This window comes from Enoplosus armatus, chromosome 24, assembly GCF_043641665.1.
Source record: "Enoplosus armatus isolate fEnoArm2 chromosome 24, fEnoArm2.hap1, whole genome shotgun sequence".
In the NCBI taxonomy this organism is placed as follows: Eukaryota; Metazoa; Chordata; class Actinopteri; order Centrarchiformes; family Enoplosidae; genus Enoplosus; species Enoplosus armatus.
Genome location: NC_092203.1, coordinates 1,216,073 through 1,243,246, shown reverse-complemented (window position 1 = coordinate 1,243,246; position 27,174 = coordinate 1,216,073). Strand labels below are relative to the sequence as shown.

The 27,174-nt window shown below is 44.8% G+C and overlaps 3 protein-coding genes across 3 annotated transcripts; 1 reads left to right on the top strand and 2 right to left on the bottom strand.

Moving 5' to 3' along the window:
• Positions 1 to 7,550: 7,550 nt before the first annotated feature.
• arhgap1 (Rho GTPase activating protein 1) lies at positions 7,551 to 16,946 on the bottom strand. The gene is made up of 13 exons (XM_070930690.1): positions 16,920 to 16,946; positions 12,605 to 12,845; positions 12,335 to 12,433; positions 12,149 to 12,236; positions 11,720 to 11,851; positions 11,544 to 11,630; positions 10,378 to 10,476; positions 10,139 to 10,246; positions 9,964 to 10,040; positions 9,788 to 9,865; positions 9,350 to 9,478; positions 9,058 to 9,161; positions 7,551 to 8,970 (listed from the first exon to the last, which is right to left on the bottom strand). The coding sequence occupies exons 2-13, from the start codon at positions 12,726 to 12,728 to the stop codon at positions 8,803 to 8,805; spliced, it is 1,293 nt and encodes a 430-aa protein (XP_070786791.1). The 5' UTR covers positions 12,729 to 12,845; positions 16,920 to 16,946; the 3' UTR covers positions 7,551 to 8,802.
• Positions 16,947 to 17,622: 676 nt separating this feature from the next.
• On the top strand, positions 17,623 to 19,828 carry arl6ip6 (ADP-ribosylation factor-like 6 interacting protein 6). The gene is made up of 4 exons (XM_070930741.1): positions 17,623 to 18,016; positions 18,638 to 18,691; positions 18,835 to 18,967; positions 19,149 to 19,828. The coding sequence occupies exons 1-4, from the start codon at positions 17,761 to 17,763 to the stop codon at positions 19,225 to 19,227; spliced, it is 522 nt and encodes a 173-aa protein (XP_070786842.1). The 5' UTR covers positions 17,623 to 17,760; the 3' UTR covers positions 19,228 to 19,828.
• Positions 19,829 to 22,567: 2,739 nt separating this feature from the next.
• On the bottom strand, positions 22,568 to 26,649 carry slc19a2 (solute carrier family 19 member 2). Its single transcript, XM_070930743.1, has 6 exons — positions 26,501 to 26,649; positions 24,533 to 25,093; positions 24,178 to 24,424; positions 23,783 to 23,975; positions 22,848 to 22,989; positions 22,568 to 22,732 (listed from the first exon to the last, which is right to left on the bottom strand). Exons 1-6 carry the CDS (start codon positions 26,639 to 26,641, stop codon positions 22,568 to 22,570), a joined length of 1,449 nt encoding a protein of 482 aa, XP_070786844.1. The 5' UTR covers positions 26,642 to 26,649.
• Between the last annotated feature and the right edge of the window lie 525 nt (positions 26,650 to 27,174).

Below are 27,174 nucleotides of genomic sequence, written 5' to 3'. Positions count from 1 at the left end.
ACTCAAGGAACGCAATGACAAAAAAAAAAGAATCAACCAGGGGACAAGAGAACAAAGGCAACAGATGGACGAGACCCTCCTGATGCTAAAGAACACTAGATTTGAGAAAAACCCAAAAAGAAGAAGAAGAAGAAGAAGAAGAAGAAGTTCTCTGTAGTTCAGCCTTTATATGAATCCACATTTTCTCCTACTCATTCGGTAGTGGAAGCTGGAGTGGAAACTCCAGCAGAACAACACCAGAGAGGTCTGGAGTGGAATGAGGACCATCACGAAGGCAGCGTGGACCGAGCCAACGAACTGAATCTGTTTTTCAACAGATTTGACTCTGTGGGCCCTGCTCCTGATGAGACTCAACTCCAGCAAGGCTGCGGGCCCTGATGGTGTCAGTCCCAGGGTGCTTAAAGCCTGTGCTATGTGGAGTACTTCACCACGTCTTCAACATGAGCCTGAGTCTTCAGAGGGTCCCCGTGCTGTGGAAGACGTCCTGCCTCGTTCCTGTGCCGAAGACGTCCCAGTCCCGGTGGCTCCAAGGACTACAGACCCGTGGCTCTGACCTGGGCCCGACTTGGAGTGGAGGATGCCATCAACTACCTGCTCACCCGCGTCCACGCCCACCTGGATAAGCCGGCGAGCACCGTGAGAGTCGTGTTCTTTGACTTCTCCAGTGCGTTCAACACCATCCGTCCGGCTCTACTGGGTGAGAAGCTGACGGAGATGCAGGTGGATGCCCCCCTCCTCGTGTCCTGGATTGTCAACTACCTGACTGGCAGACCACAGTATGTGCGCCTGCAACACCGGGGCCCCGCCGGGGACTGTCCTCTCTCCCTCCCTCTTCACCGTCTACACCACGGACTTCAGCTGCTGCACAGAGACCTGCCGTCTTCAGAAGGTTTCTGATGACTCAGCAATAGTTGGGATGCATCAGTGAGGGTGACGAGGAGGAGTACAGGGCTGCGATGGTGCGAGCAGAACCACCTGCAGCTCAACGTGACAAAGACAAAGGAACTGACTGTGGATCTGAGGAGGACCGAGGCGCCGATGACCCCTGTTTCCATCCAGGGGGGTCAGTGTGGACATTGTAGAGGATTACAAGTACCTGGGAGTTCACATAGACAATAAACTGGACTGGGTAAAGAACACTAATGCTCTCTACAGGAAGGGCCAGAGCCGTCTCTACTTTCTGAGGCGGCTGAGGTCCTTCAACATCTGCCGGACTATGCTGAGGATGTTTTATGAGTCTGACACTCAGAAGAAACAGACTGGAAACCTGGACCTACTTCACCTGTTCATATACTACCTCATTATTTATTCTTTAAATGTGCCGTACACAACAGTGCAATACATACATATATATATATATATATATATATATATATATACACAGTGCTTAACAAATGTATTCGACCACCTGTGATAAAAATGAGAAAACACAAATATTTTAGAAATCTGTCAAAAACTTGTTTCAAACTAAAAATTGTATTGTTATTTATTAGGCAAATAACAAACTGGAACAACTAAATAGTCCTTATTCACATATATTAACCAGAAATCTTAATATTCTGTACGACCTCCTTTGGCCCTGATAACAGCTTGCATTCTTGCAACCACAAAACAAATGTTTCTGTTCAGGAATGCAAGTAAATAACTGTAATTTGGCATCTCAATCAAAAAATAATAATGTGCTTCACTATTTTTTCCTGCTTTTTTTTTTGTAAAACAGTAAATTTGAGAATTCATGGATAACAATAACAATAATTATATTTTAGCATTAAAGATATCATTTGGATTAAAGAGCTTGGCTTGCACATACTGGTGGATTAACCATTACAGAGACATCAAATATTTTGGTCATCAGCAATACTGTTCATTTAGGGCAGCGGTGGCAAACACCTTACACTGGGTGGGGGTCTAATACATTTGTTAAGCACTGTATGTATATGCACATGCATTAGTATTGTATATATCTTTGTACTTTTATTTTCACTTAAATATTGTAAATGTGTATATTTTTATTTTCTATTTCTTCTTTTTGTATTTTGTACATACTTTAGCTCTAAATTTATGCCACTTTCTAATCTTGAATGGGAGCGCCGGTACTGTACAATTACAGTTACCTTCCACCAGGTGGCGCCGTGGATTAAACTCCGACGCACAAGGTCACGCAGCATCCTCCCACTGCGGGAGGGTGTCTCACGGACTGTCCGGCAAATGTCTCACGGACTGTTAAAGTGACATTTTAGAGTAAAAACAAACCACAACAAGAGGAAAAAATAAAGAGCCTATCAGTATAGAAGGAGGACATCACGTGGTCTCTGTTTAAAGACTCTGACAGGAGGAGGATGGAGAAGAAGAAGAAGAGGAAGAAGATGGGACTCACCCCCTGGTCTCCTCCCTCCCTGCCTGCCTGCGAGGACCCAGTCTCAGGTTGTCACAGTTGTGAAAGTCACGGAGGGGTAACCAGGTCCTGGAAGAGGAGACAAACCGCCGTTTAACAAAACACGTCATGTCCACGGGGGGACAGACAAGTTGCTGTTGGTCGTGGTGAGTTGATACACAAAACGTATGGCCTGAGACATCCCAAAAGACAAGGCCTCCGGGAAGTAAGTCACCAAACTCCAGCGGCACACTGACTACATTTAAGCATTAAACCTGTTGCTCACTGACTACTTGATGCTTGATGACACTAACTGTAGAGGCTTTCCCTCCACCAACACCATCATTTGCTATATTTTGCATTAAAGCACTGAAACCACGACCCCTTAACTGCAGCCTGCTGCAAAGTAAAGATTTTATGGGGGGTTTTTTTTTTTGTCCTATATGATAGTAAACTGAATATCTGAGGGTTCTGGGAACGGACTGCGAATGCATCTTACGGTGATAAACAATATAACAGAGATTTGTCACTTCTTTTGGACATTTTACAGACAAAGTAATGAAAATAATGGTCAGCTGCAGCCCTGATGTTAACATTAGTTCATGCATTTCATTTGTTACTGACTTTGTGTGAACTGGAGTGACTGAAGACCCCATTTGGGCAGGATTAACACTTTTAAGGGGAGGTGGGGGATAAAATATTGACTGAAATGACAGGATGTGGTCCGCATCAGACACTCAGCAGGACAGAGCAGAACATCTCCACAGGGGGGCGCCAGAGAGTCGAAGGGAGGCAGGAAACTGTATTAAAAGTATGACTTTGTTTGTGGAGACAATTAAAACGCGCTTACATTCCCTGCATCAATCAGACTGAGCTTTTTTTATTTATATTATATTATATATTTTTTTCTACGAATAAAAACTCAGCAACTCTGGAGTCGTTTTGAAGTCGTGGGTTCGTGGGTTGATAGAGGACTCCTTTAAAGGCTTTGAGTTTGTGAGTTTGATCCTTGGATAATCTCGTGAATTCTGAGAAGCTCTGGCTGAATTTTAAAGGCCAACACCCAAAGTGAAGAAAGAAAAGCACAGAAACTGGGGGTTATGGGAAACAAACACTGGCTGAAATATATTTTATATGCATTATAGTATTAAAAATGTGTGTGTGTTTTGTTTTTTTGCAAGACATTCATAGCATAGTAGCAGAAATTACATTTGGTAAAGCTGACTAGGGCCAGATTATACACCAAGTTTACACAAACATACAAATACAAAATAAAGACCAATCTGGTCTAAAGAGAGGAAAATTCTTTTGGCAGTTTTAGTTTGTGTTAACTTTCAATTCCAACATCAGGAAAAATGTACTTAAAACTTCATTTGATTGACTTTTACTCAAATCTACAGGCAAAGTGTATGAACGAATGAGATGTCTGCTTATTATGTGCATTATGTTCTGCAACAAGTTAGCTAAATTAGCATGCTTTAGTCCAACAGTTGAAAATGAGCCCGGGGCCTCTGAGGCTAAGTGTGTTAGCTTCAGCTGGACAAGTGGGACTAAAACATGCTAATTTAGCTAACAGTTGAAAATGAGCCCAGGGCCTCCGAGGCTAAGTGTGTTAGCTTCAGCTGGACAAGTGGGACTAAAACATGCTAATTTAGCTAACAGTTGAAAATGAGCCCAGGGCCGCTGAGGCTAAGTGTGTTAGCTTCAGCTGGACAAGTGGGACTAAAACATGCCAATTTAGCTAACAGTTGAAAATGAGCCCAGGGCCTCCGAGGCTAAGTGTGTTAGCTTCAGCTGGACAAGTGGGACTAAAACGTGCTAATTTAGCTAACAGTTGAAAATAAGCCCAGGGCCGCTGAGGCTAAGTGTGTTAGCTTTAGCTGGACAAGTGGGACGAAAACATCTGAATAAAAGAACTACACATTCAATCTTATTTGTTTATACATTTAAATTGATATCAAATGGCACTCACCCAAATGTTTGTCAAGCATGTGCTCCTTGTCACCTCCAGGTAAGAGGTAAGATGGCCGACTGTCAAACAGGAAGTGAGAGAATCCAATTTGAGGTATACAAGGGGGAACCCAGACTGTACCTAAGTGGGTGGGGTGCAGAGGGGGGTGTTTGGTCAGTTGCTGTTGTTTCCAGTTTTAGTGAAATCTAATTTAATATAATTAAATTTTTTTTTTTTTTTTTTAATGCTAACATGTCAGTAAACAGTCATAAGTGTAAAGTGGCGGGGGCCAATGGCCAAGAGGGGGAACGTGGACTTTCAGACAAAGCGGGGGCCTGCACTTTATGATGGGTTTCTCAATGTTACTCCTGATATGTATTTACATTGTCTTATTTCCCTGCTGTGTGTGTGTGTGTGTGTGTGTGTACAGTCATCATCTTAACAACAGTGGGCTTTCATTCACCATTTGTTTATTGTTTGCACACATTGATATTACAGTATATTACCATTATATCATACATATATAAGACTAAGATCCACAACATATCAAAAGTAAAGGATGAAAAAAAAAAAAAGTTAAGAAAATAAGATCACTAAGTATCAATAAATCAGCATGGAAACCAAATCATTTCTCTCACAGAGAAATATTGTTCACTGTCACCATGACAACAGTTACAGTACAAAGATCCATAGATTAGACAGGGCTGTAATCGATCAGCAGAGTTGAGGAGAAACAGTGTTATAGGAATCAAATAAACAGAAATTGTACTTGGTTGAAATTACTGTCAAAATGAAAGATATCATTAAAAAAAAAAAAAAAAAAAAAAAAAAAAGTGGAGAGAGAATTTGGTTGTGCAACATTTTTATGCCTCTGAAACAACAGCTGATCCCAGTTGTACAAGGATGGTAATTTGAACACGTTTGTGAATCTGAATTGTAGAACATATGTAGCCTTCCAATAAAAACCGAACATAAATATTAAAGTGGTTTGCTGAGGACGTCGGTCAATTATAATGTACTGAAGGAGGATTGGGGCCCATGCTGAATTTTAAAAACTGATCCGAGAATGAATCTGAGAATCCTGAGATTTAAGACAGATTAAAAAAAAAAAGTCAAGGATTAAAGTAAAAAAAAAAAAAAAGAAATCTCAGAGGAGTTATGGATTTCATAACCATGAGGTTACATTTCTCATGCCTCGTGCGATCATCCATTACAGCAGAGCGGTGTTCAACGAGCCGAGTTTGGACTCGCTTTTAATCTATGGCAGAATGGGCACACTGGCACTTCGATGGCTAATCACATGATCACTTGGGGGGGGGGGGGGGGGGGACGGGGGACGAATAAGGCACGAGCATGCACACACGCACACTCACAGGCACACACACACACACATACATATTGCTGTTGTCAAATTTGAAAAATTGGTAGAAACTGCCTTCTTCTCTTATTTTTGTTGTTTTTTCAATGAGGTTTTGAATGTGTTTGAGAGAATGGTTGTACACTTCTCATTATGCCAAATAATTTCTTATAATAATAAAAAAAAAAAATTAAAAAAATCACAAAAATTGGTGTTACCATGTTTTCACGTGACAACAGTAATACACACACACACACACCCATACACACAAATCTCAACTGACAGGAGGTCTAGGTTTACATTTTATACATTTTTTTAACTATATATTTAAACCCCAACAGTTAAGACATATTTTGTCGATTCAAATTTGCTGGGTCCAGCTGAGTTAGCATTTACACACAAACACACACACACACACACCCATATATACACCAATAGCATGTCAACAACTATGGCATTGGCATGACTGGGAGTTACAACAGGTAAACATTTGAGATATTTTTTTTTTTTTTTTTTGCTTTCAGCTTCAGTCAAACTAAATCTCTAAATCTTTCGGTGCTCTTCAGTCACATCATATTACGAATCATAGCAACACTACAACACTAATATTTACCTACTGCTAACATTTTGGCCGTTGACAGAATCAAAGACAGCTGATTCAACAGCGGCCGGGAGTCTTCGTGACGAGAGGGAAGGACACGCGACTGATCAGGGGTCACAAAGGTCAAACAGGTCGCTCTGCTGTGTTCCTGTGACTTCCAGACTTCCAGCCAATGATTTTTCTCCTCAAGCGGTATCTGAATTACAGTGGTTGAAGATGCTACATTAGTAGAAATATTTAGCAGACTGCTGGTCCGTGCCTACAGTGGAATTAAAGTGCATCTCTCTTAAATACGGTGGCGACAGAGAATACTGGATTCTGAGGGTGTGCTTTAATGTCAAGATAGATCATACAACTTGGTCAAACTCCATTAGTGGCGCGGCATCAACCAAAATAGAAGTCAACGAAAGACATAAATAAAACTTGCCCAATGATAAAATGGCCTACTGGTGGAGGGAGAACAGGCTGGTTTTGGTGAGGTTGCAGAAAAAAGAAAGATATATATATACATACACATACAAAAATAAAATAAAACTTATAAAAACCTTTCAAACCTTTTAAGAACATCAACCCTCAGTCCACAAAAAGAAAAACTTGGCTAGGCCCGTGGCAGGTCTGCATCTGCACTGAAGCGCTTCATCAATAAGAAATATTAACAATATAGGCGACATGGTACAGTCCCTCTACTAGAAAGCCCATTGGACGCTCTCATTTCCCGTTTGGCAGTTTGGACCCATGACCATGAAAAAAACAAACATTTCATTGATAAGAGAAAAAACTGCAAAGTGGAACGGCTGGAATTAATATGCATAACATGACATGACCCGTACGTACCCGTACACCTCAGTACTTTTTTTCCACATTTAAAGCCTACCAGTAAAAAGAAACACTGGTAAGACTTTTATTGTGAAAAAAGTTACTGTTTTTTGTTTTTCTCCATCACTGAAACATTTTTTTTTTTTTTTTTGCAGGGGAATTCATTAGCGGATGAAAATTGTACAGCATGACTGCGTTGTTGTACTGTGCTGTGAAAGTGTACAGCATTGAGCTTGCATCAACAGGCAATGGGAAATTCAAAAAACAAAGACCTGGTTCTCTCTGCCACTGAGGTAACATAAAGGCCCCCGGGCAACTACTGACAAGCTCGACTGTTTGTGCATCTGCTTGTGTTTTCTGTTGTACTACTGAATATTAGAGTTGTGTCAGCTGTTTATCCCGTACCATAAAAAAAAACATGACATGTCTCACACACACACACACACACACACACACACTTATATAATATAACGACAACGGAATTTAGTCAATTAGAATGCTGTGACATGGGAGAAAGTCTGGAAATCCCGGGATAATATTAATAATACAACATTGAAGTCAAATATATAGTAAGGAGAGAGCCCTAAGGAATCGTACAGAAACTATCAGGGTATAGTACAGTATATCATAGAGCAGTGGGCCGGATCCAGGTCCGCGGGGTCCTCGCTAAACACTTAATGATCTGCCGGTGGAACATCACACACAGCCGCTATTCTACTGGTTACTTTAAATGACAGCGTTTCATAGGATTGTCCGCAACATTTGGTACCGAGTTCCGCCGTTTGTTAAGTTAACCTGAGACTTTCGTGGAGATTTTCGCGTCATCCCTCCTCTCTCTCTCTCTCTTTCCTTTGGGATCCTAATCCTAGAGGGCGGGGAGTGGGGGTAGGGGGGGCGGGCGGGCGTTTGGCAACTGCACTGCTTCGTTATCTGTAGCTCTTATTCAAATGTGTATTATCACCCTGCTCTCTCTGCGTCTTTCTGTGGAAGCTAGAGGCCAGTTTTTTTTGGGTTTTTTTTGGCACGACATAGAAAACAGCCGAGAGACAGACTGACTACAGCACAGCACAGATACACAGAGAGAAAGACTGGGGACGTCGAACGTTCAAACTGCTATTAATCTCCCTACAGAGGTAAAAGACGACAGCCAGGCCTTACTTAAATGCGGGTATAAACACATGCAGTTAGGACCGGACCTTTTTTTTTTTTTTTTTTTTTTTTTTTTGAGGTGGTGGTGGTGGTGGAGGAGTCAGAGATGTGCTATGCGACAGAACTGCAGGGGCACTCAACCAACCACCCCGATGACGTCACGGTGATGTCATCGGGCGTTATCTCAGCTTGGGGCTCGGAGACGACAAATTCAGAACAGAGAAAGGCTTGCGCTACAAACGGGGAGTTTTGGCGTTTTAACGACCAAGCAGGGAGGGTCTGATGAAAGACTCTATTAAGCTGCATTATGGGAAATGTAGGACCCATTTTTTATTTATTTTTTTGGGAGCTTAACCAAAAGGGACTAAATGTAAGGATATCTTATTGTGACAAATGTTTTTTGAAATCTGTCTCTTGTGAGCTGCCCTACTTTATGGAACAAAGCAATAATAAATCACGGGGGGGGGGGGGGGGGTTGGGGGCAAAAGACTAAATGCTGTAGGAGAATGGGGTTGGGGTTGTGTCTGACTGGAAGAGAAACTGCAGGGCGGGATTTAGGTAAAGACCAGATGCTGCTGGTCCAGCAGGGTTCTGGTGAAGTTGTTGATTGGCCCGATGGCGCTGAGTGACATGGCGTTGTCCCGCCCCCAGAGCAGGTTCGGACCAAACACCACAGCCAGGTTACTGTTGGTCATCTTATTCACGTCGCTGTTGGCTGATACCTAAAACACACATACAGAGAGGGGACCACTGTCGGACTGGTTCTGGACAAGGTCATTAGCGGGAAGTGTGGCGTGCGGCGGCTGTACCTGTGCCAGGAATGTGATGAGGTATCGCAGCGATGCATAGCTTTCCTCTGGCAGCGACTCCACCAGTGTCTTCATAACTGTCACCTGGCTGTCACTGGATACGGCTGGAACACACCCACAACACAAAACAACCATCATTCAGGATGTAGATGATGCAGATTTACGTGGGCTGCTGGGAGAAATCAGGTTACACCGGAACTAGTTCTACCCCAGAGAAGAATGAGAGTTCGAGAAATCCTAATAACAACAACAACAACAGTTTTAGAAAATGGCGGCGATTGTGCGCGCGTACAGGCGAAGTTGACGATGTCGTTGTAGAGCTGGTAGGTCAGCAGAGGCTCGGGGAGTTCCCTCAGGAACGTCTTCAGAATCACAGCAGCCAAGTGGACGTCTTCTATCTCTCTGAAATCCACCACCGCACCTGCAAAACACACAAACACACGCATGCAATAAGACACGACAACTTATTATTATTATTAACCCATTATAATTTACAAACGACCACTAAACCTGGTCATTTGCAGATTTGCTGGTCTTAAAATCGCATTTGTCAACATCTTTTCACCTGACCACATCATGAAGAATATATATATTTTTTTAGTGACAATAAATAGCTTGTGTCAACACACCTAAGTACATACATGTGGCATGAACACATTCACACTTCCTGTGCAGACAGGAAGTTAAAGAGACAAAAAAAAAGGGTTGCTTGGAGCCTGCTCATCCATACCTGAGTTGTATTTGAGCTGGACCTCCTTCACCAGAGTCACATTGGCAGACCGTCTGAAGATCCCCTCGATCTCCAAACCTGACACACACACACACACACACACACACGCGAGGTTACTGAGAGAACAACATCGGTGCGTTACGTTTCTGTTTCTACCGCGACAACCAAAGTGTTACCTTGCTCTGAAAGGAAGGTAATGGTGTCTCTCATCACGACAGGAACTGGATCACCGTCTGGACTCCTTTGTCTGAGCCTGACACACACACACACACAAATACATAGTGGTTAGGATAACAAGCTTAGACCAAAAGGTTTTCAATATGCCTTTAACATTTCGGCTTAGTGACTCACAGTTCGAGCGGCACCCCAAACACCTGGTTGGGGAGGGGAGGGCTGCGAGGAGGAGACATGGGAGGCTGGGCGGTCGGCTTGACGGACGCTCTCAACTTGTTGTCGTACCTGGCGCAGAAACAAGAGAGCGTGTGGATCACGCGTCAGAGTGCGCACTGAAAGCGGCAGAAAGCAGTGGAACGCGGCAGGAAACCAAATGCAAATGTCCACCGTGCGTCACTTTCAAAGTGGAGCCTTACTCTTTGACACGGGCGGGGATGAGCAGCTGCTCACACTTCACCACGTCCTCCAGCTCACTTAGATAGCTCACGTAGTTGATCTTCCTGCCGAACTTAAAACTACAAAGAGAGAGAGAGAGAGAGAGAGAGAGACGGAGAGGATCAGCTTCATCATCGGCTGCGTTCACATTCTGCGAGCAGTTGCTGCAAACGTGTTCGACAGGAAATGGATCTGCGGCTAATGGAAGGCATGCTAACTTTAGCTTTGACTGTTAGCCTGAGCACTGCGACACCACCTTCTCCCGTCGTCGCTCCGGGATAGGGGGGGGGGGGCAAACACGCTCCGTGATTGGCTTTAAAGATAATCAAAAACAAGGCAATCGTCTTGGGTGGGGCCAAGTCCAGGATGCGAGGAAGGGGGAAAGGGGGGGGGGGTCTTGTTTTGGTGGGACATTTGCACGAGGGGAGTGCAGACTAGGGGTAAACCTGAACAACCCCCCCCACCCACCCACCCAGTATGTTCCAAAAGACACACATTGCCAGTTTTTGTTGTAGTTCTCTATAGCTGCCACTAGATGCTGCTAGAGCCTTGAGTCTTAGTGACTTCATCAGCCATTTTTACTTAAAGTTGCCCCAAATCACGATGAAATAGGAGCGTTCTTAATTTGTATGCATTGCTTTGAGGCTTGGAGTAGATGCAGGTAGATCTGGTGGTTTCTTGCAAACCACCGGATAGAAAAAGGTCGCAGAAAAAGGAACAGAGGTACTCAACCGCCACCGCAAACAGAGTGCCGCTGTGCCATTTCCACGTTTTGTTGGTTTAGTCGCCCTATCAGTGCAAACATGCCAGTTCCAACAGCAACTCCTGCATTGAAGCCGTTTTAAATAGGCAAATGCCCCCAAAAGTTGATCTTAAAAAAACGGATCTACTTTCTCTTTGTATCCATACTCAAAACGAGGCTTGGTATCGGTGTTGTCTCCACTTAAAAAAAAAAAAAAGATATTGAAGAGAGTTCTGCGATAAAACAGCCAAACCTACTGTCTGGATTTATGATCTTTATGTACAAAAGCTTGTGTGTTTCATAACGATTGTGTCTTGAAAACCTAATGTCAGAAATGTCACATGTGATCATTCAATTATAGCTAAATGGAGGTTATTTGAGGTAATTTGACTTAAAAAAAAAAACCTGATGATTGGTTTGAAGAGGATCAGCAGGGTCTTGATGAACATGGTGGGGTGGACGATGTACAGAGCCTTGATGTTCTTCTTGTACCTGAAAGGACAAACAGGTGTATCATGGGTATATTGAATTCTTTTCTCACATTAGTAACTCGTCCGTATAAGGACGGTTATGGAGCTTACTTTCTGTCAAACTCCCGGTATGCGTCCCGTAGCCAGCTGAGGGAGGGTTTGTTTTCGCTGGTCAGCCCATGGTGGAAATAGATCAGGGTGTAGTCGCTTTCAACGTACTGATCCAGTGTTCCTTTAAGATACCTGCAAAAAAACAGAAGTCATCGTCATCCCCGCCAAAGTCAGATGCTTAATAAATGCAGAAATGCCTGTTGCAGAAAAGCGGAAGTGCAAGAGAAAAGGGGGAGCAATCGGTATCATTTAAAGTCAGAGAAAAAAGGTGAACCACCGATTCATCAGATATGTAGGTTTCAGTTCTTCTCTGGTGCCCCTGGAGGGACGCATTTCAGGACTCTCACTTGAGGGCCTCAAACTGGCCTCCTCCTCTGCTGGGGCTCAGATCAGTAACTTAAAGCCTCTCCTTCAATCATTGGGACTCACATGAGAAGCTTGTGATGGTCCAGTTGGTGCTGTGGGGGCATCCTGCAGGCATTAAACACTATCACCTTCCTGCCAAAGTTATCATCACCTAGAGACACACAGACAGGCAGGCAGGGGTTCAACATATATCAAAGTAATACATGATGTTAATAATTAAAAAAACAACAACAACATCATGACACTGACCTGCCACTTCAATGATCTGATGCCTGGCAATGTCATAGAAGGGATGGTCCCAGGGCAGGTGGGGGGAGCCAGCGTCGAAGCGCTGGGAGATGTCTGTCTCTGAAACACACACACACACACACACACACAAAAACAAAATTAGCATGTTTTACTATTTCTAAACCTGGGCCCTTATTTTATAAATTTTATATTTTTGGAATTGAAACACATACGGAAATATCTATGCAAGAGAACTCACAAAGTCTAGATGGACCATAGGTCCCCTCTTACCTGACTTGCTGAGCGTGGACTCATCGGCGGGCCACTGCTGGTCCTCTATCGTGGCCAGCTTCAGCTGTCCCAGCTGTGCGGTCGCAGGGTCTTCGCCCAAATCTACCAGCAGATCCGAAGACATCACGCACACTGTAGAACGGCGCTACACGCGCGCGCACACGCACACACACACACACACACACTCGCGCACACAAACTGCGCGATGATGTCTCAGATCCACACACAAGGCTGCGACGTCCTGCAAGAGACGGAGAGACACCTCGGGTCAGCGGAATTGGAAACGTTCCAACTAGTGCTGAGACTACCGACAGATACCGGCTCCGGCTTCTCAAATGTCGGCTGCTTTTCCGTTTCATGTCGTCGCACAGGAAATAGAATATCTTAGCGTTTTGGGACTATTAGTGGGACAAAACAAAGAATTTGACAACGTCACCTGGGACAAGACAAAACAAACAACTGAGGAGGACATTAAAAGGATGATCCTGGCATTTCTTCATCGTTTTATTTCAAATCCCATGAAAAGCCCAAAAACATTATGAATTGAATCGAAAGCGTCTCGATCGCCCCCTGGTGGCTGGCTGCTGTATAGGTCATAAGCCCCGCCCCCTCCACCAAAAAAAAAAAAAATCAAAGTCCACGTCAAATACATTTTGGTTTCTGTCATACTGCGGCTACTACTCCTGATGAGCCCCCACTAAAAACAGCTGAGAACAGGACTAGAATAGCAGAGTAGAAAGGAATGTGAGAGAACTGCATACCCCCCCCCCCCCCCACAGAGAAATGTAAGCTGCTGAAAATGTTACATAAACACAGAGCTTTTTTAAATTTGTCAGACCAAGCTGAAAAGAGAGTCAGGCCGGGGAGGGGGGGGGGGGGCAATCAGGAGAGAATGGAGGCATTAGAAACACCGGGAAATAACCTGAAGGTCAATGCGTGTTTATGACACTACTTTGCTTAATGGTTTACGGCGAAGAAAAAGAGCAGCAAAGAAAGCGGGGGTGGGGGTGGGGGGGGGGGGGGTATCACGGCAGGGCATGTCTGATCAAAGAAATTTTTTGAAGTACTTCTTATCTTTTTTCTGATAAGATAGGTTTGAAATTTGATGCTATAAAAACAGGGGTGAAACGTCATGATTGACAGCTGAGATTGACTGTGGCGTGCTCGGGCGGGACCTTCGATACCGAGGCTGATGATGATGATGATGATGATGATGATGATGATGATGATACAGCCCTCTCTGTTCTGGCCTGCTGAGATGTACTGTACGACTCAGTGAGCTCGAGCCAACAGCATAATGTAACTGCTTCAAATGAACGACTGCTCGTCTCTTCCTCTTACATATTAACTCCCCCCCCCCCCGTTTTCTATACGCACACTTCCTCTTATCTCCCAACCCCCACTTATTTACCCTGCTTTCTCGCTCTCACTCCCTCACACACACACACACACACACACACACACACACACACACAGAGTCTCTGTTCTCTCTCTACTGTGTGATGTTATGCTGGCTGACAGCATGTTGCTTTAAATAAATATTGCTACTAACCAACAAGACACAGTCCGCCTATTGCTGCTGACCAACCACACACACACACACACACACACACACACACACACGAAAAAAACAACTGTTAGCACACAGTCGGCCTGTTTTTCAGTAACCAAGAAGCTGTCAGGGAGGATTCTGGGGAGGATTTTCTTCGCTTTGTGGGTTCCTGAACACAACCCCATCGTGCTCATATGTACTATGAAGCAGGATCTGGATCAGTTAACATTGCCATGTTAACTGATGCTGCGCACCTAACCGGCTCCGGGGCAGGTTACGTTCGAGATAACAGATCAAGGCATATATAAAAAGTGCCACCTACGGGCCGATGAATTCTCTCAGAAAATGGCATCGCCAATCACAGAAGATCACACACACACACACACACACACACACACACACACACACACACACACACACCTATGCCTATGAGTACTATGTCATATAAGGGGATTCTTCTCTGACTTAGCCTATTAGCTACAATCTTCCCATCTTATTGCGATTCTTTTGACAGATATCGTCGATATGAGTCGCGGTTTGAGTGGGAATGGTTGCAATTCATTTTCACTGGAAAAGAAAAACTATTAAAATGATGATCATGATGTGATTTTTGCTGGGGTCTGTACCAAACAAGCGCCACAGTGCTTCATTTATAAATGGTATGCTGTGACACATTTTACTAATCTCCAATTTCAGTTTCCCTGGAGACAATGAGGCTTCCTCCAGTATTTACTGCAGTGGAGCAGAGCAGCATCCGGCGCTCTGGCCAGCACCGCCCACAGCCACAACACCTGTCTGCAGGTGTCATTGTTTGTTGTTCATGTGTCAATACAGCCCTGCGCACACACACACACAGCCACTGTGTACATATGAGCAGTTTACAGAAGGATCCACTTGTAACAGTACCCTGCCCCCTTCATTCTTCCTCTCTATCACAGCACTGCAGAGCAGCAGAGGAAAGCAGCTTAGTCAAAATGTCCTCCAGGGGGTTGGGAAGTGGTTCCCGGGAGGGGGGGGGGGCAAAGCAGGAAAACCATACTGCGGACGAGAACCTCAGAATCGTTCCGTTCCTCATACCACGGAGATTAAAAACAAGCAAGAGATGCAGCCCGGGTCCTGTTCAATGCACTGCTGTTACCACAGATCCTTCCAGTCTTTATGCCATTGCTGCTTCAATAGGCAGGATGCCCCTAGATGTTCCGTTTCACTCCTTCCTGACTGCCAGTGGCGGTAAACAAAGTGGATTTGACTCCCGGTGCTCCGCGAAGGTCGAGAGCTCACATAAACAAAGTCGCGTTCTCTGCAGGTTAATTGACTCCATGTTTTTTGGGGGGGGGGTTTTTTGTTCTGCATTTTGCTTGTAGGTCCGAGGGAGGCTGTGTTGTTTGGGGTTCGTCATCCTGCCTCTGCAATTTGTTGCCCTCTGAGGCTGTGGGTGACGACCTCTCATTCCTCTCCTCCGTTCCTATCTGGAGGTTTTTAGGCATGCGGGCCTGCTCGTGTCCCCCAGGTGGCCACCAAGGATATGGTTCTCCACACTACTACTCCTTGGCAGTTTCAGGTGATGACGGACCCGTTGCAGCAGGACAAGGGGGCTGTCACACTGTCCCCCACGCTGCATGTGGTCCATCAGCGTAAGACCCCCCCCCCCTCTTTCAGTTAAATAATTGTACATATTATCATCTTTATATCTCATTGTCAATTTTATATTTTATATCTATGCCTCTTGACTTGCAGTACTTGCTTCATCTAGCATCTTTACTCACTATTTGTACTGTTGCAAATTCCTTTTTTTTTTAAGGCTAATTCCAGTGTATTTTAGACTCAATTATTCTTCTGTGGGAGTGTTTCGCAATAATTGAAAATGAGATGAATACAGAAAAAGGAGAAGAAAAGAAAAAGAAAAACAGGAAGTTCCAGTTTTTGTTTTTCTTTCTTCTTCTTCTTCTTCTCTCTTATTTTTTAATGAGCAGTGCGGGGGATTTTCTCCGCTTATGACTTCAGTATTTCTGTATTAAAATCATGTCTACAGCCCTGAGAGGGACGAATCAAAAGATTCAATGTCACACCTGCTTTTAGGGGGTATGGGTATCGCTTCGCTTTTCAATTTGAAGAAAAGCCCGTTTCGTATGTAATTGTGTTAGGCGAAAAAAAAAAATATGGAAAGGGCAAGAAAGCAAGGACACATTAAATCGACGGATATTTAAGTGGAGTTTGGCGAAGCGCTCTCAACTGTACAGGAGGCAGCGTCGGAGCTAACGATCTCGCTATTGATATGTCCGCTGATAAAAGCAACAAGTGAGCGATCAGGTAGCTGAGTTCCTTTACTTTTACCCACGGCGTCAGCTAAAGAAAAGCACTGAAATCATCTTAGCTTTAATAGCGCTAACGTACGCCGGCTAACTTAGCAACCTTAGCTGATAAATTTTTCAAAGCTAAAACACATTAGCGAACTGTCTTAGCATGCTGGTGTGGTTCATTTAGCGGTGTGTCGGCATGCGGATACACAGACACGTTATGTGAACGGTCCCCCTTCTGTGTGGAAAATTCATTCGTGAAGACAAAAGACTCAAGTCACGCGTAGCTAAACCATATCACCGCAGTATAACAAATCAATGTTACCACAACAAATTAGCCCCCTGATACTGTACGACTAAGAGCAACACGACCGCGAACGCCTCACGCGGTCGTTATGCTTCTACCTTGATTGTTGAGTTTCATATAATATCACCCAAGTTACAGCACAGTGAAATGTTAATTTACCGTAAAGGTGTAGATGCTTTGTAATCACCCGACGGGCTTTGTGGCGTCTGTAGTCGCCGTAGACTTGGTCAGCGCTGCTGTTGACAGTAACAATCTGCGTCAACACCTCTTCCGGTTTATTATTTTCAAAGTAAACGTACGCCCCTCTGCTTATGTTGCGCTGCGCCTGTCAAAATAATAGCACTCATACGATGTGTGCGCCCTCTCGTGGTCTTATAGGGGAATTACAGGTGATTGTTCAAGATAACTAGCATGTTGACGTGCGGACATTAACATTTTAAACAATATATCCTGTTATAGTGATTTTCTATTTTTATTTTTTTTTTCATACACATAACAATTTTGATATGTTCGAGTTATTTTTTCTTTTTTAAATGTGACTTAGTGTAAAAAAATCATCTTTTTAGTGCTCTCCGGTGGACAAACTATGTAATGACACTATTTCTAAATCACCTCAAACTTATTTTGGTATTTCTGTCCTGCAGTGTCTTATTGCGTGTCACCGGATATGTACACATATTTCATATAGCTGCAATAAACTGATATGTATCGGCCCAGCTGATTCATCAACCTAGCTATGAGTGAATTACTGTCAACAGAAACCTGCTTTTATCTTTAACTACAAAGAGTAAAAACGCAAAACTACACTGACGGAACAACCAGAGGGACAATTTTGTGTGCGGAAGTGCGACTGCGATAAGAAACCAGGGCTGCAACAGTTCCTGCAACAACACGGTCAGTTTATACAATGCAGTTTGACTCTGACTTATCATTAAGTCTGTAAATACACAAGCTGTCCCATGTTAAATGAACGGACGGTCATAATTTAAAGTGCGTCACAATGCCGAGGAGTGCGACAGACAGGGACGTTTCAAGAGAAAGTTCGTCAGAGGATATGGGACGTGCAGAATTTCTTTCTGGGAGACCCGGGGTCACAAACACGTCAGGAGAAGGACCCGGCGGGAGTGAGGGACGGCCGTTCGCCAGCCGGAACGGCCCCAAACCGTGGCCCGTCGTCGTGCTCTCGGTAATGGGCTCCGCCGTGGCTGTGGCCGCTGTTGGTTGTTTCTGCTCCTTCGTCTACCCGATACTCAAAGGTAACCGAGCTCGCGCGTCTGCGCGTGTGTGTCTCTCGCGCACACGATGCTACGGACACTGCGACTTTTTTTTACTTTATTTAGTTTGTGTTAGCTAAAATTACCCCATACATTTCGACACTTCCTGGCAATTACGGGTGCAATTTCACAGGAAACATTTTATCATCTTATGTTGTTATATTGTGGGTTCATAACCATTGCTGAATATGTACAAAACAGTCACGAAATAAACTACAATCTGAAGTAAATCCAAACTTGGGCACTGGTTGGCTCATTGTGAGACTTTTACCATAATATACACTGTGTAAAATATCATTTTTTTTTTTTACAGTTTTACCACATTTTCTTTGACAACTTCAAACTTCACTTAAGGTCCACTTACTGTACCAGTTTAGCATACTTACCCTGTGGTTTATGAAGGCCGTGACATGAGGTTGACAGATCCAGCAAAGACGCTAGTAAAGTGGACCTTAAGTGAGGATTATTTTGGCTAAGCTATACTGTAACCGTTAAAAGCTAGAAATAATGACACGTGTATGCTTCCATCAGAAATAAAGCATACACTTGTATTAAAACCCACCTTTACGGCTTTGTGCTGCTGATTGATTGGGACTGTTTCAGAGCTGCGAGCAGAGAGAGTGAGAGGAGAGGATGGGACTGAACAGAGGATGTTGGGTGAGCATCACTAGCCGTTCATTTTGTCCCAGATTCATCTTTTTATTTATCATCTTCGTGTGGGTCTGCAGCACTTATACCCTTAAGTTTCCCCAACCCTAATATAACTTGTGTGATTACGTAAGCTTTGTGTGCGCGCGCAGGTTTCTGGAGTATCCTGGTGCTGTCAGTATTAGTTGGATGCATCTGCTGTGTCTTCTCGTGGACCCTCACCTACCTTGACTCGTACGAGCCTGGCATGGCGTTCCCAACGCCGCTGACACTGGCCCCCATCAGGTAACACACTGGCTTACACCAGTATATCCGACTAGCGTCCTACCTTACAGCAAATATGAGGCATCAATCCAGTCAGTGTGGTCCAACGCAACCTTTGACCTCACGGCCAGACTGCAGGCGGTGGCGTCAACATGTTAAACATGGGAATCGGTGTGTGTGTGTGTGTGTTTTTTTCTCCTAGGGGTTTCCACATGGGTTACGGTGTCGCTGTCCTTAATGGCGTCATGGCCATGCTCACCGTCATCTGGAGCCTCACCTGACACACAAACACCCACAACCCTCAGCAGAAACACTCGGAGGCATCTGTGAAGAGCTTCACAATTAAATTCGAACACAAGTTTGTAATGGTCATTATGTTTATAGGAACCAAGAAGACACACAGTTGAGTCGTGTCGTCTTTTTATACGGCGTGAAGAGGGCTGTGGTTGTGTACGACTCAGTAGTGCATTCTGCAGACCACTCTGGGTGTTTTGCATCCAAACAATTACACTGCGTGCAAAAGGACAAAAATCGGCCCCTTATGAAGTGGAACTCTGTCAAGAAGAGGCGTCTACACGGGATGCACTTTTTTCAGCGAAGTCAAGTCTTTTTCCTTCATTTTTTTTTTACGCACATAATTAACAACACAGAAACAGAAGACCGGCAGGATCACGTATATTTTCACCTCGAGGTACAAAAATGTCCTCCCAGAAGAACACAAGACACTTTATGTACTGCTGTTTCTGAAATTAGATTTGTCTCACTGTCCCCAGAATCTTTTACTACTCTGGTTTAAGCAATACTGAATCTGCTACATGATCTCTGTCATTAAAAAGGGAACTTTTTTTTTTATGTGGAAATAAAGTGATATTGCCACCAGAACAGTTTGGACTGTCTGAAGTTATTATATACGACAAATACACTAAATCTGAAGGGTGTTGAATTGGGTTGAAACCTGTTCCGAGATGCAGGTTTACCGAGTTATCTGGGTAAGTGGCGGAGTTTAAAAAAAGCCAGACCTGCTCTGGCTTTTTGGAAGTTAGCTCAGTAAACCTGCCTCTTGGAACCCCCCCAGGGTATAATTCAGCCTTGAAATTCGACCTAGTTGGGAAAAAACAAAGGCTTGCTGAATGTTGAACCAGTTGATCGGATTGCTACAAAAAAAGGACTCATTGTTTTGAAATGCTAAACACAGTACGCTAGCTGTGTCTTCAAGTTTTAGAAGTTACTATATTGTATTATATTAAGTTATCATTGTAACGAAATATAATACACTATTTACATATCTACTTGATTGACAGTTTGCGACGATAGGCTGACATAAAATTTGGTTCATTCATCTCATCTAGCGCCGTCATCAGGCCAAAACTAATGGCATTCCCATCGGCCTAAGCTGTACTTTGTGTTTGGTGCCAGTTAGCAAATATTAGCATGTCAACATGCTACACTTAAGCATGTTTACATTGTGACTGTGCGCATGTTAGCGCGCTGACGTTAGCGTTTAACCGCGTGCCTAAGTACAGCCTCAGAGAGCCGCTGGCGTGGCTGTGAACTCCTGAAGAGAAAAAACGTCAATAGTAAATGTTATATCTGTTTATTACAGATATGGTTACAAAACAACAAAATAAACACTGAAAATACCCTCATACAACACAAAAGACATGATTATTAGGCAAAAAAATGTTGATTTCTTTGTTAAAGTTATTGCATATAGACAGTAACTTGGAACTTTTCAAGTGCTACACAAGTTTGGGGGGGGGGGCTAACGCAAACATTTACTCAGTCAGAGTGTTCATACCACCTTCACAAAAAAAAGGTAACAAAACTGCGCACACAGGATTTCCTGTATGACCAAGTCTGAACAGAAATCCGGAGTGAACGCGTTCACACGAAGCCTAGCTCTCGTACAATGCTCCGGAAGACTCGGGCCTCCAGACTCCAGCCGCGACATCTAAAGAAATGAATGCACTGCACGGAAAGGCACCCTGTTTCACACGAGGCCGAACGCGTCGAATCCGCTCGCCAATCGTCCTCTGCACGGAGAGAAACGTGTCTCGACGGCGGTGACAATTGTGCATTTCATCCAGCTTGGATAAAAGTAACAATTCTATTCAGCATTCTACGTATATATATATATATATTTCCAGCTTTGAAGTTCATTAACCTAATAACAGTTTTGCAAACATCATTTATTCATCAATCGTCACAAACGTCAACGTGAAAACGTGACGACCTAGAACGCTCCGATCGACAGTCACGCCGTGTGTATTATATCATATATTTCAGTGGATAACATTTGGCCAGTAGAAAAGATTGTACTCTGCTCAGCAAGTTACAATTACATACCATATCTTGGAAGACACCGTTTTCCACTGCAGGTATTTCTAGTTCACACACACACACACACACACACACACACACACACACACACAGCGAAAGTGAGCGATGAAGTTACACCACTGGTTGGTCATTGGTCGCAAATGGATTCACACCATTTCTTTTTTTGGCTCAAAAGGTAGCTCAACCATGTCATGTGATGTGCTACTTCGGCACACTTTCAAAAGGACATGTGTGTATATATATATATATATATATTACTTTCACATTATAGACACTACCAGTGACCGTCTTGTGTGACAGTTTGGCCACAATATAGCACGGAGACCATACACATATCCAGCCATCTACTAGGTTTGGGCCTAGCCCTGTTGACCTTTTTAGGCACTTCCTCCAAATCCAGCAACGGATCGTTTAGCAGTGATGAACACCTTTGTACAGATATAAGCAGCCTAACAATGTAACACTTCAAGCTTCAGGAGCATTGAGACAGATATTGATAAGCCTGATAGCGATACTCCTTATCAGTATTAATACTTATCAGTGATAGTACAATGAATATTAATAACACAAACACGTTTTTTGGCTGGTGTTACACACAGAAGTACTAGTGCTAATAAAAAAAAAAAAGGTACCATTCAAAGTGTTTTAGTGCTTGTTACATCAAGTCTAAGGCATCAACTTCAGTGAGCTGGGAAAATGGACAGAAATGGAATTCTGAACATTTGTAAAATTGTGCGTCGCGGTTACCAGGTCTTTTCCGTTCATTGTGTTCACACTGAACCGAACGGTTATATCTTTCAGTTCGTTTTCGCTCGCTGCTTTGGTTATTCTGGTCATTTGCTGGCTCGGTGCTGTCATCTGGTGTTGTCAGTCATGAGAGCCGTCACCAGCAGCAGCAGCAGCAGCAGTAGGCAGCAGGCAGCTGTTTTCAGTAAACCAACTGTAACAAACCCACTGCAGGTTGTCTTGCCCAGCATTATTTGGAAGTACGTAAACAGCGTTAGTCGTCCACTATACCTCTTGTTCCATGTGTGCCGGATGTGCAAATCTTTGCACATTCGCCACGACAAGAATATAACAATAACATGTTAGTGCTGTCAGCTAGTAATACAGTGATTTAAGAAGCGTAGGCAAAGCCACAGTGAGTAGCCTTAAGTGATTATAGTTTTAGATTCTGCCTTCTACTGCAATAAAGAAACTCTGTGGCTGAGGAGAACACTGAAGCTCGCCTCGTGGAGTCACTGTGCTCACCTACCTATCAATGTCTATCATTATGTGCCATCAGCAGGTGCAGGCATCACCGACTGGAGGGGAGTCCGACTCGGTGTCTATCGGGCTGTTGGCCAGGGCCTCCTGCTCGGAGCGCCTCCTGGAGACCAGCTTGCAAAGCCCAGCGAGGAGGAAGACGGCGGAGATGACGGCGAAGTAGCCGCCGTAGATGAGGAACTGGGAGGGGGGGGACAAGAACATCAATCACACCGACACGGCGGGAGGTGGATGAACAGCATAGGTGCCTCTGTGTGTGTGTGTGTGTCGTCGTAGGCAGCCAAGGCTCCCTCACCTGAGCGAAGACATCGAGGCCGAGGCCAGCCGAGTCCACCACCACCACAGTGAGCAGAGTCTGCAGCAGCAGAGCCATGAAGGTGTTCACGCCAAACACCAGGGCGTACCGCTGCATGTTGAGGCTGGCTGCGATCTGGTATCTGATGAGTCAAGAGGGCAGACACGTTTGGATCTATAAGTACAGTGTCTTCTCCTCGATTTATGCGGGAGTTTGCCAATGGGCAGCAATAAGAAAGCTGAAATAATAAACAGAGGATTGAGAGCCAGAAATAAAAGACAAACAGAGCGAGAACACAATAATCCCCCTCACGATCCTGCAACCCTGCTATTTGTTTAAGCTCAGGTTAGGTTTTCGTTGGTGGCGGGGGTTCCCACACTTTGCAAACCCAAAACATATTAAACCCGGAGATGAATGCGCTTCTTCTTGTGGAACAGCCCCCTCGGTGTTTAGACGTTATAAGTCAATGGTTGCTGCAATCTGGACTAAAGTTACACAAGTTTCCCTTTTCTCCCTCTTCCCTTCTCTCTTTACAGGTGTCTGTCAACATTGAAACGCTCTCTAAAATAAAGGTTTGCAAAAACAAACGCTTCCTCCAAAGCATTTCTGTCCTTTCTATCACTTTTATATCATATTACAATACGACAGAAACAGTTACACAAGCATACAAATGGCATACAGTACTGACTTAAGACTATTCTATTACTGCATCAACTGCATCCTGTCCACTTAACGGTCAAATAAAACTTCAATTCTCTCTGCTTTCTGTGCTTCTACATGCACTTTAGATGCTGAATTTAAATTTGTAAACACTTGGACTGACCCAATAAAAACTACAAACAACAACCTGACCCTTTTATGAATCGAGTTCAATATGCAGCGGCTGGTTCGTGAGCGGGAAGGAAAATAACTCCATGCTGCCTCTTTGTACTCACGTAGCCACGGTGATGAGCAGCATGTACGTGGCTCTGAAGAGGACGTACGAGCCGTAGCACAGCCAGATGTTCCTCAGCGTGTCCATGACAAACACGCACACGGCCATCAGCAGGGAGAGGACACACAGAGCCAGCTCCCCCCACACAGTCCAGCACACGGGCAGGTAGCCCACCAGCAGAGCGGCCAGAGCCCCTGTGGACCAGCAGAAGTGTTTGTTTCATCTGTATGCAAAACCTGCTGGCCAGTCTGAAGGCTTTGGGTTTACACTTACGGGGAGAGTAACTTTCAACTCATGAGATGCAGTCAAGACAAAGATAGTAAGTAAACCTTGAAACAGCGGCAAATTGTCTAAACCTAAAAAATGCAATGTGGCAGCCATTTGCGGCACCCTCACCTAGCAGTGTGGACAGTGTCTCTACGTAGCCGTTGTAGATTTCATAGTCTTGGGATGGACGAACGTTCTCCCACAGCGCTTGAGCGTAGTTGATGACCTGGAAGTAGCCACAGGTGGCCAGAGCCCACCACAGCGACCAGGCCAGCAGGGGGCGACATCTGTAGCACTGCAGGAAGTCGTCAAACAGCATCCGCAACACGTCCAGGAGACCGTTTTTATGGCTCCCTGCCTCAGAGGACCTGGATATCTGCGTGGAGAGTGGGGCAGGTCAAACATGGCCATGTGACTGTATTCATAAGAGATTAATCCATACCACGACCCTGGTGCCACCTGAACACATCGGCTTGCCACTCACCGTGGCGACGCCCCGCGAGTTCAGGGGCACTTTGCTCTCTGAATCCTCGGCCTTCTCCATCAGGGCTGTGCTGCTGCTGCGCGGCCTCTCGACCGCCGCTCCTGGACTCATGTGGAAGAACAAGCTCCTCTTGGGCATGGGCAGAAACCAGGGAGCAACGAAGGCCACGGCGGCCGACGCCAGAGTGATGGCGACGAGGTGGAGCAGTGGAACTTTGGCCACGGAGAGCAGCAGCTGGCCCGTCAGCGATCCGGCAGCTGATCCGAACAGGGTGATGCTGCGGCAGTAACCCGTCACTCTCTGGTAGTGCGCCGGCTCCACCACGCTGTAGATGTAGGAGTAGTAGGCCACGTCCGAGGCCGTGGCCAGCCCAAAGACAAACTCCAGGAGCTGCATGGCCAGCAAGCCCTGCGCCTTCAGCAGCATTACATAGGTAACTACTAAGCTGGTGGCCTGCAGGACCAACACGGGCTTATAACAGAGGTAGTCAGTGGCCAGGAAGATGGGGAACAGCAACACCAGGTAGGAATACGTCCATATTGGATAGAGTTCATTGACGACCTGCAGATAACAGATGAAGACTCATTATGACTGACCTCAAACAGTCAGTGCAATCTGTTGATCAAGTGCATTTAGTGTCCAGATTTCAGTTTCCACTTGTAAGCCGAAAAGCAAAAGACGGGACACCGGGCAGTAATTTGCTACCTCAGTATGGTCTAGTATGGCCAGATTCATCATTGCTTCCGTTTTTGAAAGGTTCTAGGGCCGCTTATAACGTGATGGAGGTAATTATTTTCGGATTAACCAGAAATTCCTAAAGGATCCGGCCATTTTTCCAGGAGGGATTATTCCGTCTGGGGGCGAGCATGGCTGGGCTTGTTGTTGGGGCCCGACAACACAAAAGCGCTGAGCCGTCGGAAGACAGCCAGCCCTGTTGTTGTGAAGCAATCCTCAACACGCACACACACACACACACACACACAGTGCTTTCTATAGGGCTGGCCGCTATAACAGTAGAAATATGGAGCTCAATATGGATTTGGGTATGTCATGCGTTTGGCGGATGCGTGAAGAAATGGAGACAAGGAGACAAGCAGCCCTCGTGGTGGCGTAACAAGGAAATAACGCAAACATCCCTTCCAGAACACGCCGTCAACAGTTTTTCACGGGGGACGTTCTGTTTTCTTCTTCTGGTACAAAGAAGTCCTCCAGGTGGAAAGAGAGCGTGCACATGTGGGAGTTGAAAGGATTCATTTAAAGTCAATTAAAAGTGTAAGTTGTGTTTTTGTTACTTTACTTGAGCAGCAAGTGATGGGAAGCTCTCCACATGTTTAGACTTTCAGCCCGGTGTTATGACCCAGCCGGTTTTCAAACTGACTGCCCCCCCCCCCCCCTCCTCCTCCTCCTCCTCCTCCTCCTCCCACCCCCCCACACGCGTGCACGCGCTGTGCTCACGTGACGAATTTGGCGACAGAGGTAGGCCACTGCCGCTGCTGTGTTCGTTCGGCGAACACAACGCTTCGCACGCGCACGGGAAGCAGTTAATTAGACAACCAGCTGGGACGTAACACCGGTGTACGGAGCTTCCCTCTCGTAGCCACCAAGAAGAGTGATACGCTGTCAGCGTTAGTGCATGTATAGACTGTAAATGACTTGTAACATTTGTCTTATCGCGAGAAGAGACGTGTGTTTCAAAAAATTTTGACTCCCCGTTTATTTTGATTTTAAACACTGGCTTCTTTCACGTAACACATGTGAAACGGTTATTGCATAAGACGCACGAGCTGGTTGTCATTCTGCTGCTGAGGAAATTGACACATAGCTATGGGAAGCGGAAAGTAAATAATAATTCCGCTCGAATGTTGATAACGTCAAAAGTTAAACCGTAGCGCAAGGTCTCGTAACGTTAAGCAGTCGGTGCTAAACCGCGCAGTAGCCTTTATAGCCCTTTTAGCAAAGGTAACTCACCTGAGTCTCTGTCAAGTTCTTGTCTGGTCCCATAAGGTAGGCGGTGAGGAAAGGCTCCGACGGCCGGAGGTTGGAGAAGAAGCCGTAGACGCAGAGGAGGAGAGTCGGGTAGAGAACAGACATGCTGGACTCACACAGCATGACCTCCACACCAGCACGCGAACCGCTCACTGATCGGCGCTCTGCTTCTTCTCTGGCGGTGGTTAGGTACACGAACTGGCGTCAAACGGCCAGTCCGTATGCACACTACCGCCACCAGCTGGTCTGAATGTGGAACAGCAGCGGAGGAGAGGGGGAAAAAAAGATGCTCTCAGAAAGTAAAAGATTTTTTTTTTGTTTGGTAATTTCCCTCCCAAAAAAGTCCAATAAGGTCATGTTAAAATATTAATATGTTAAAATAATGTTTTCTAATTTATGTACCTTTATGTATAAATGTAAATAACCTATGCTTTCACCACTCCCAAATAAATCAATAAAGACACAAATAGCATTCTGTTTACAATATTTGGGAAACTCTTTATTGATAAATGTACATTGCTTTAAAATATGTTTACCAGTGAGCAAGTTACATCTGGAGACTGGACCAACAGGCAGTACAGACTGAATATTTTATCCAAGCGACAGACAACAAGGAAAGCAGAGCAAGGATTACTGAAGCAGGTACTTTATTTAGT

What these genes read in the sequence shown, in the direction of transcription:
- arhgap1 (XM_070930690.1), bottom strand. Translation starts at nt 12,728, where the DNA reads ATGTCTTCGGATCTGCTGGTAGATTTGGGCGAAGACCCTGCGACCGCA. An exon ending in GTCCACGCTCAGCAAGTCAG is followed by an intron (nt 12,434 to 12,604) that starts GTAAGAGGGGAC and finishes TGTGTGTTTCAG; the next exon opens with AGACAGACATCTCCCAGCGC. An exon ending in TACCTTCCTTTCAGAGCAAG is followed by an intron (nt 9,866 to 9,963) that starts GTAACACTTTGG and finishes TGTGTGTGTCAG; the next exon opens with GTTTGGAGATCGAGGGGATC.
- arl6ip6 (XM_070930741.1), top strand. Translation starts at nt 17,761, where the DNA reads ATGCCGAGGAGTGCGACAGACAGGGACGTTTCAAGAGAAAGTTCGTCA. An exon ending in GACTGAACAGAGGATGTTGG is followed by an intron (nt 18,692 to 18,834) that starts GTGAGCATCACT and finishes GTGCGCGCGCAG; the next exon opens with GTTTCTGGAGTATCCTGGTG. An exon ending in CTGACACTGGCCCCCATCAG is followed by an intron (nt 18,968 to 19,148) that starts GTAACACACTGG and finishes TTTTTCTCCTAG; the next exon opens with GGGTTTCCACATGGGTTACG.
- slc19a2 (XM_070930743.1), bottom strand. Translation starts at nt 26,641, where the DNA reads ATGCTGTGTGAGTCCAGCATGTCTGTTCTCTACCCGACTCTCCTCCTC. An exon ending in ACTCGCGGGGCGTCGCCACG is followed by an intron (nt 24,425 to 24,532) that starts GTGAGTGGCAAG and finishes CTCTCCACGCAG; the next exon opens with ATATCCAGGTCCTCTGAGGC. An exon ending in GACACTGTCCACACTGCTAG is followed by an intron (nt 23,976 to 24,177) that starts GTGAGGGTGCCG and finishes GCTGGTCCACAG; the next exon opens with GGGCTCTGGCCGCTCTGCTG.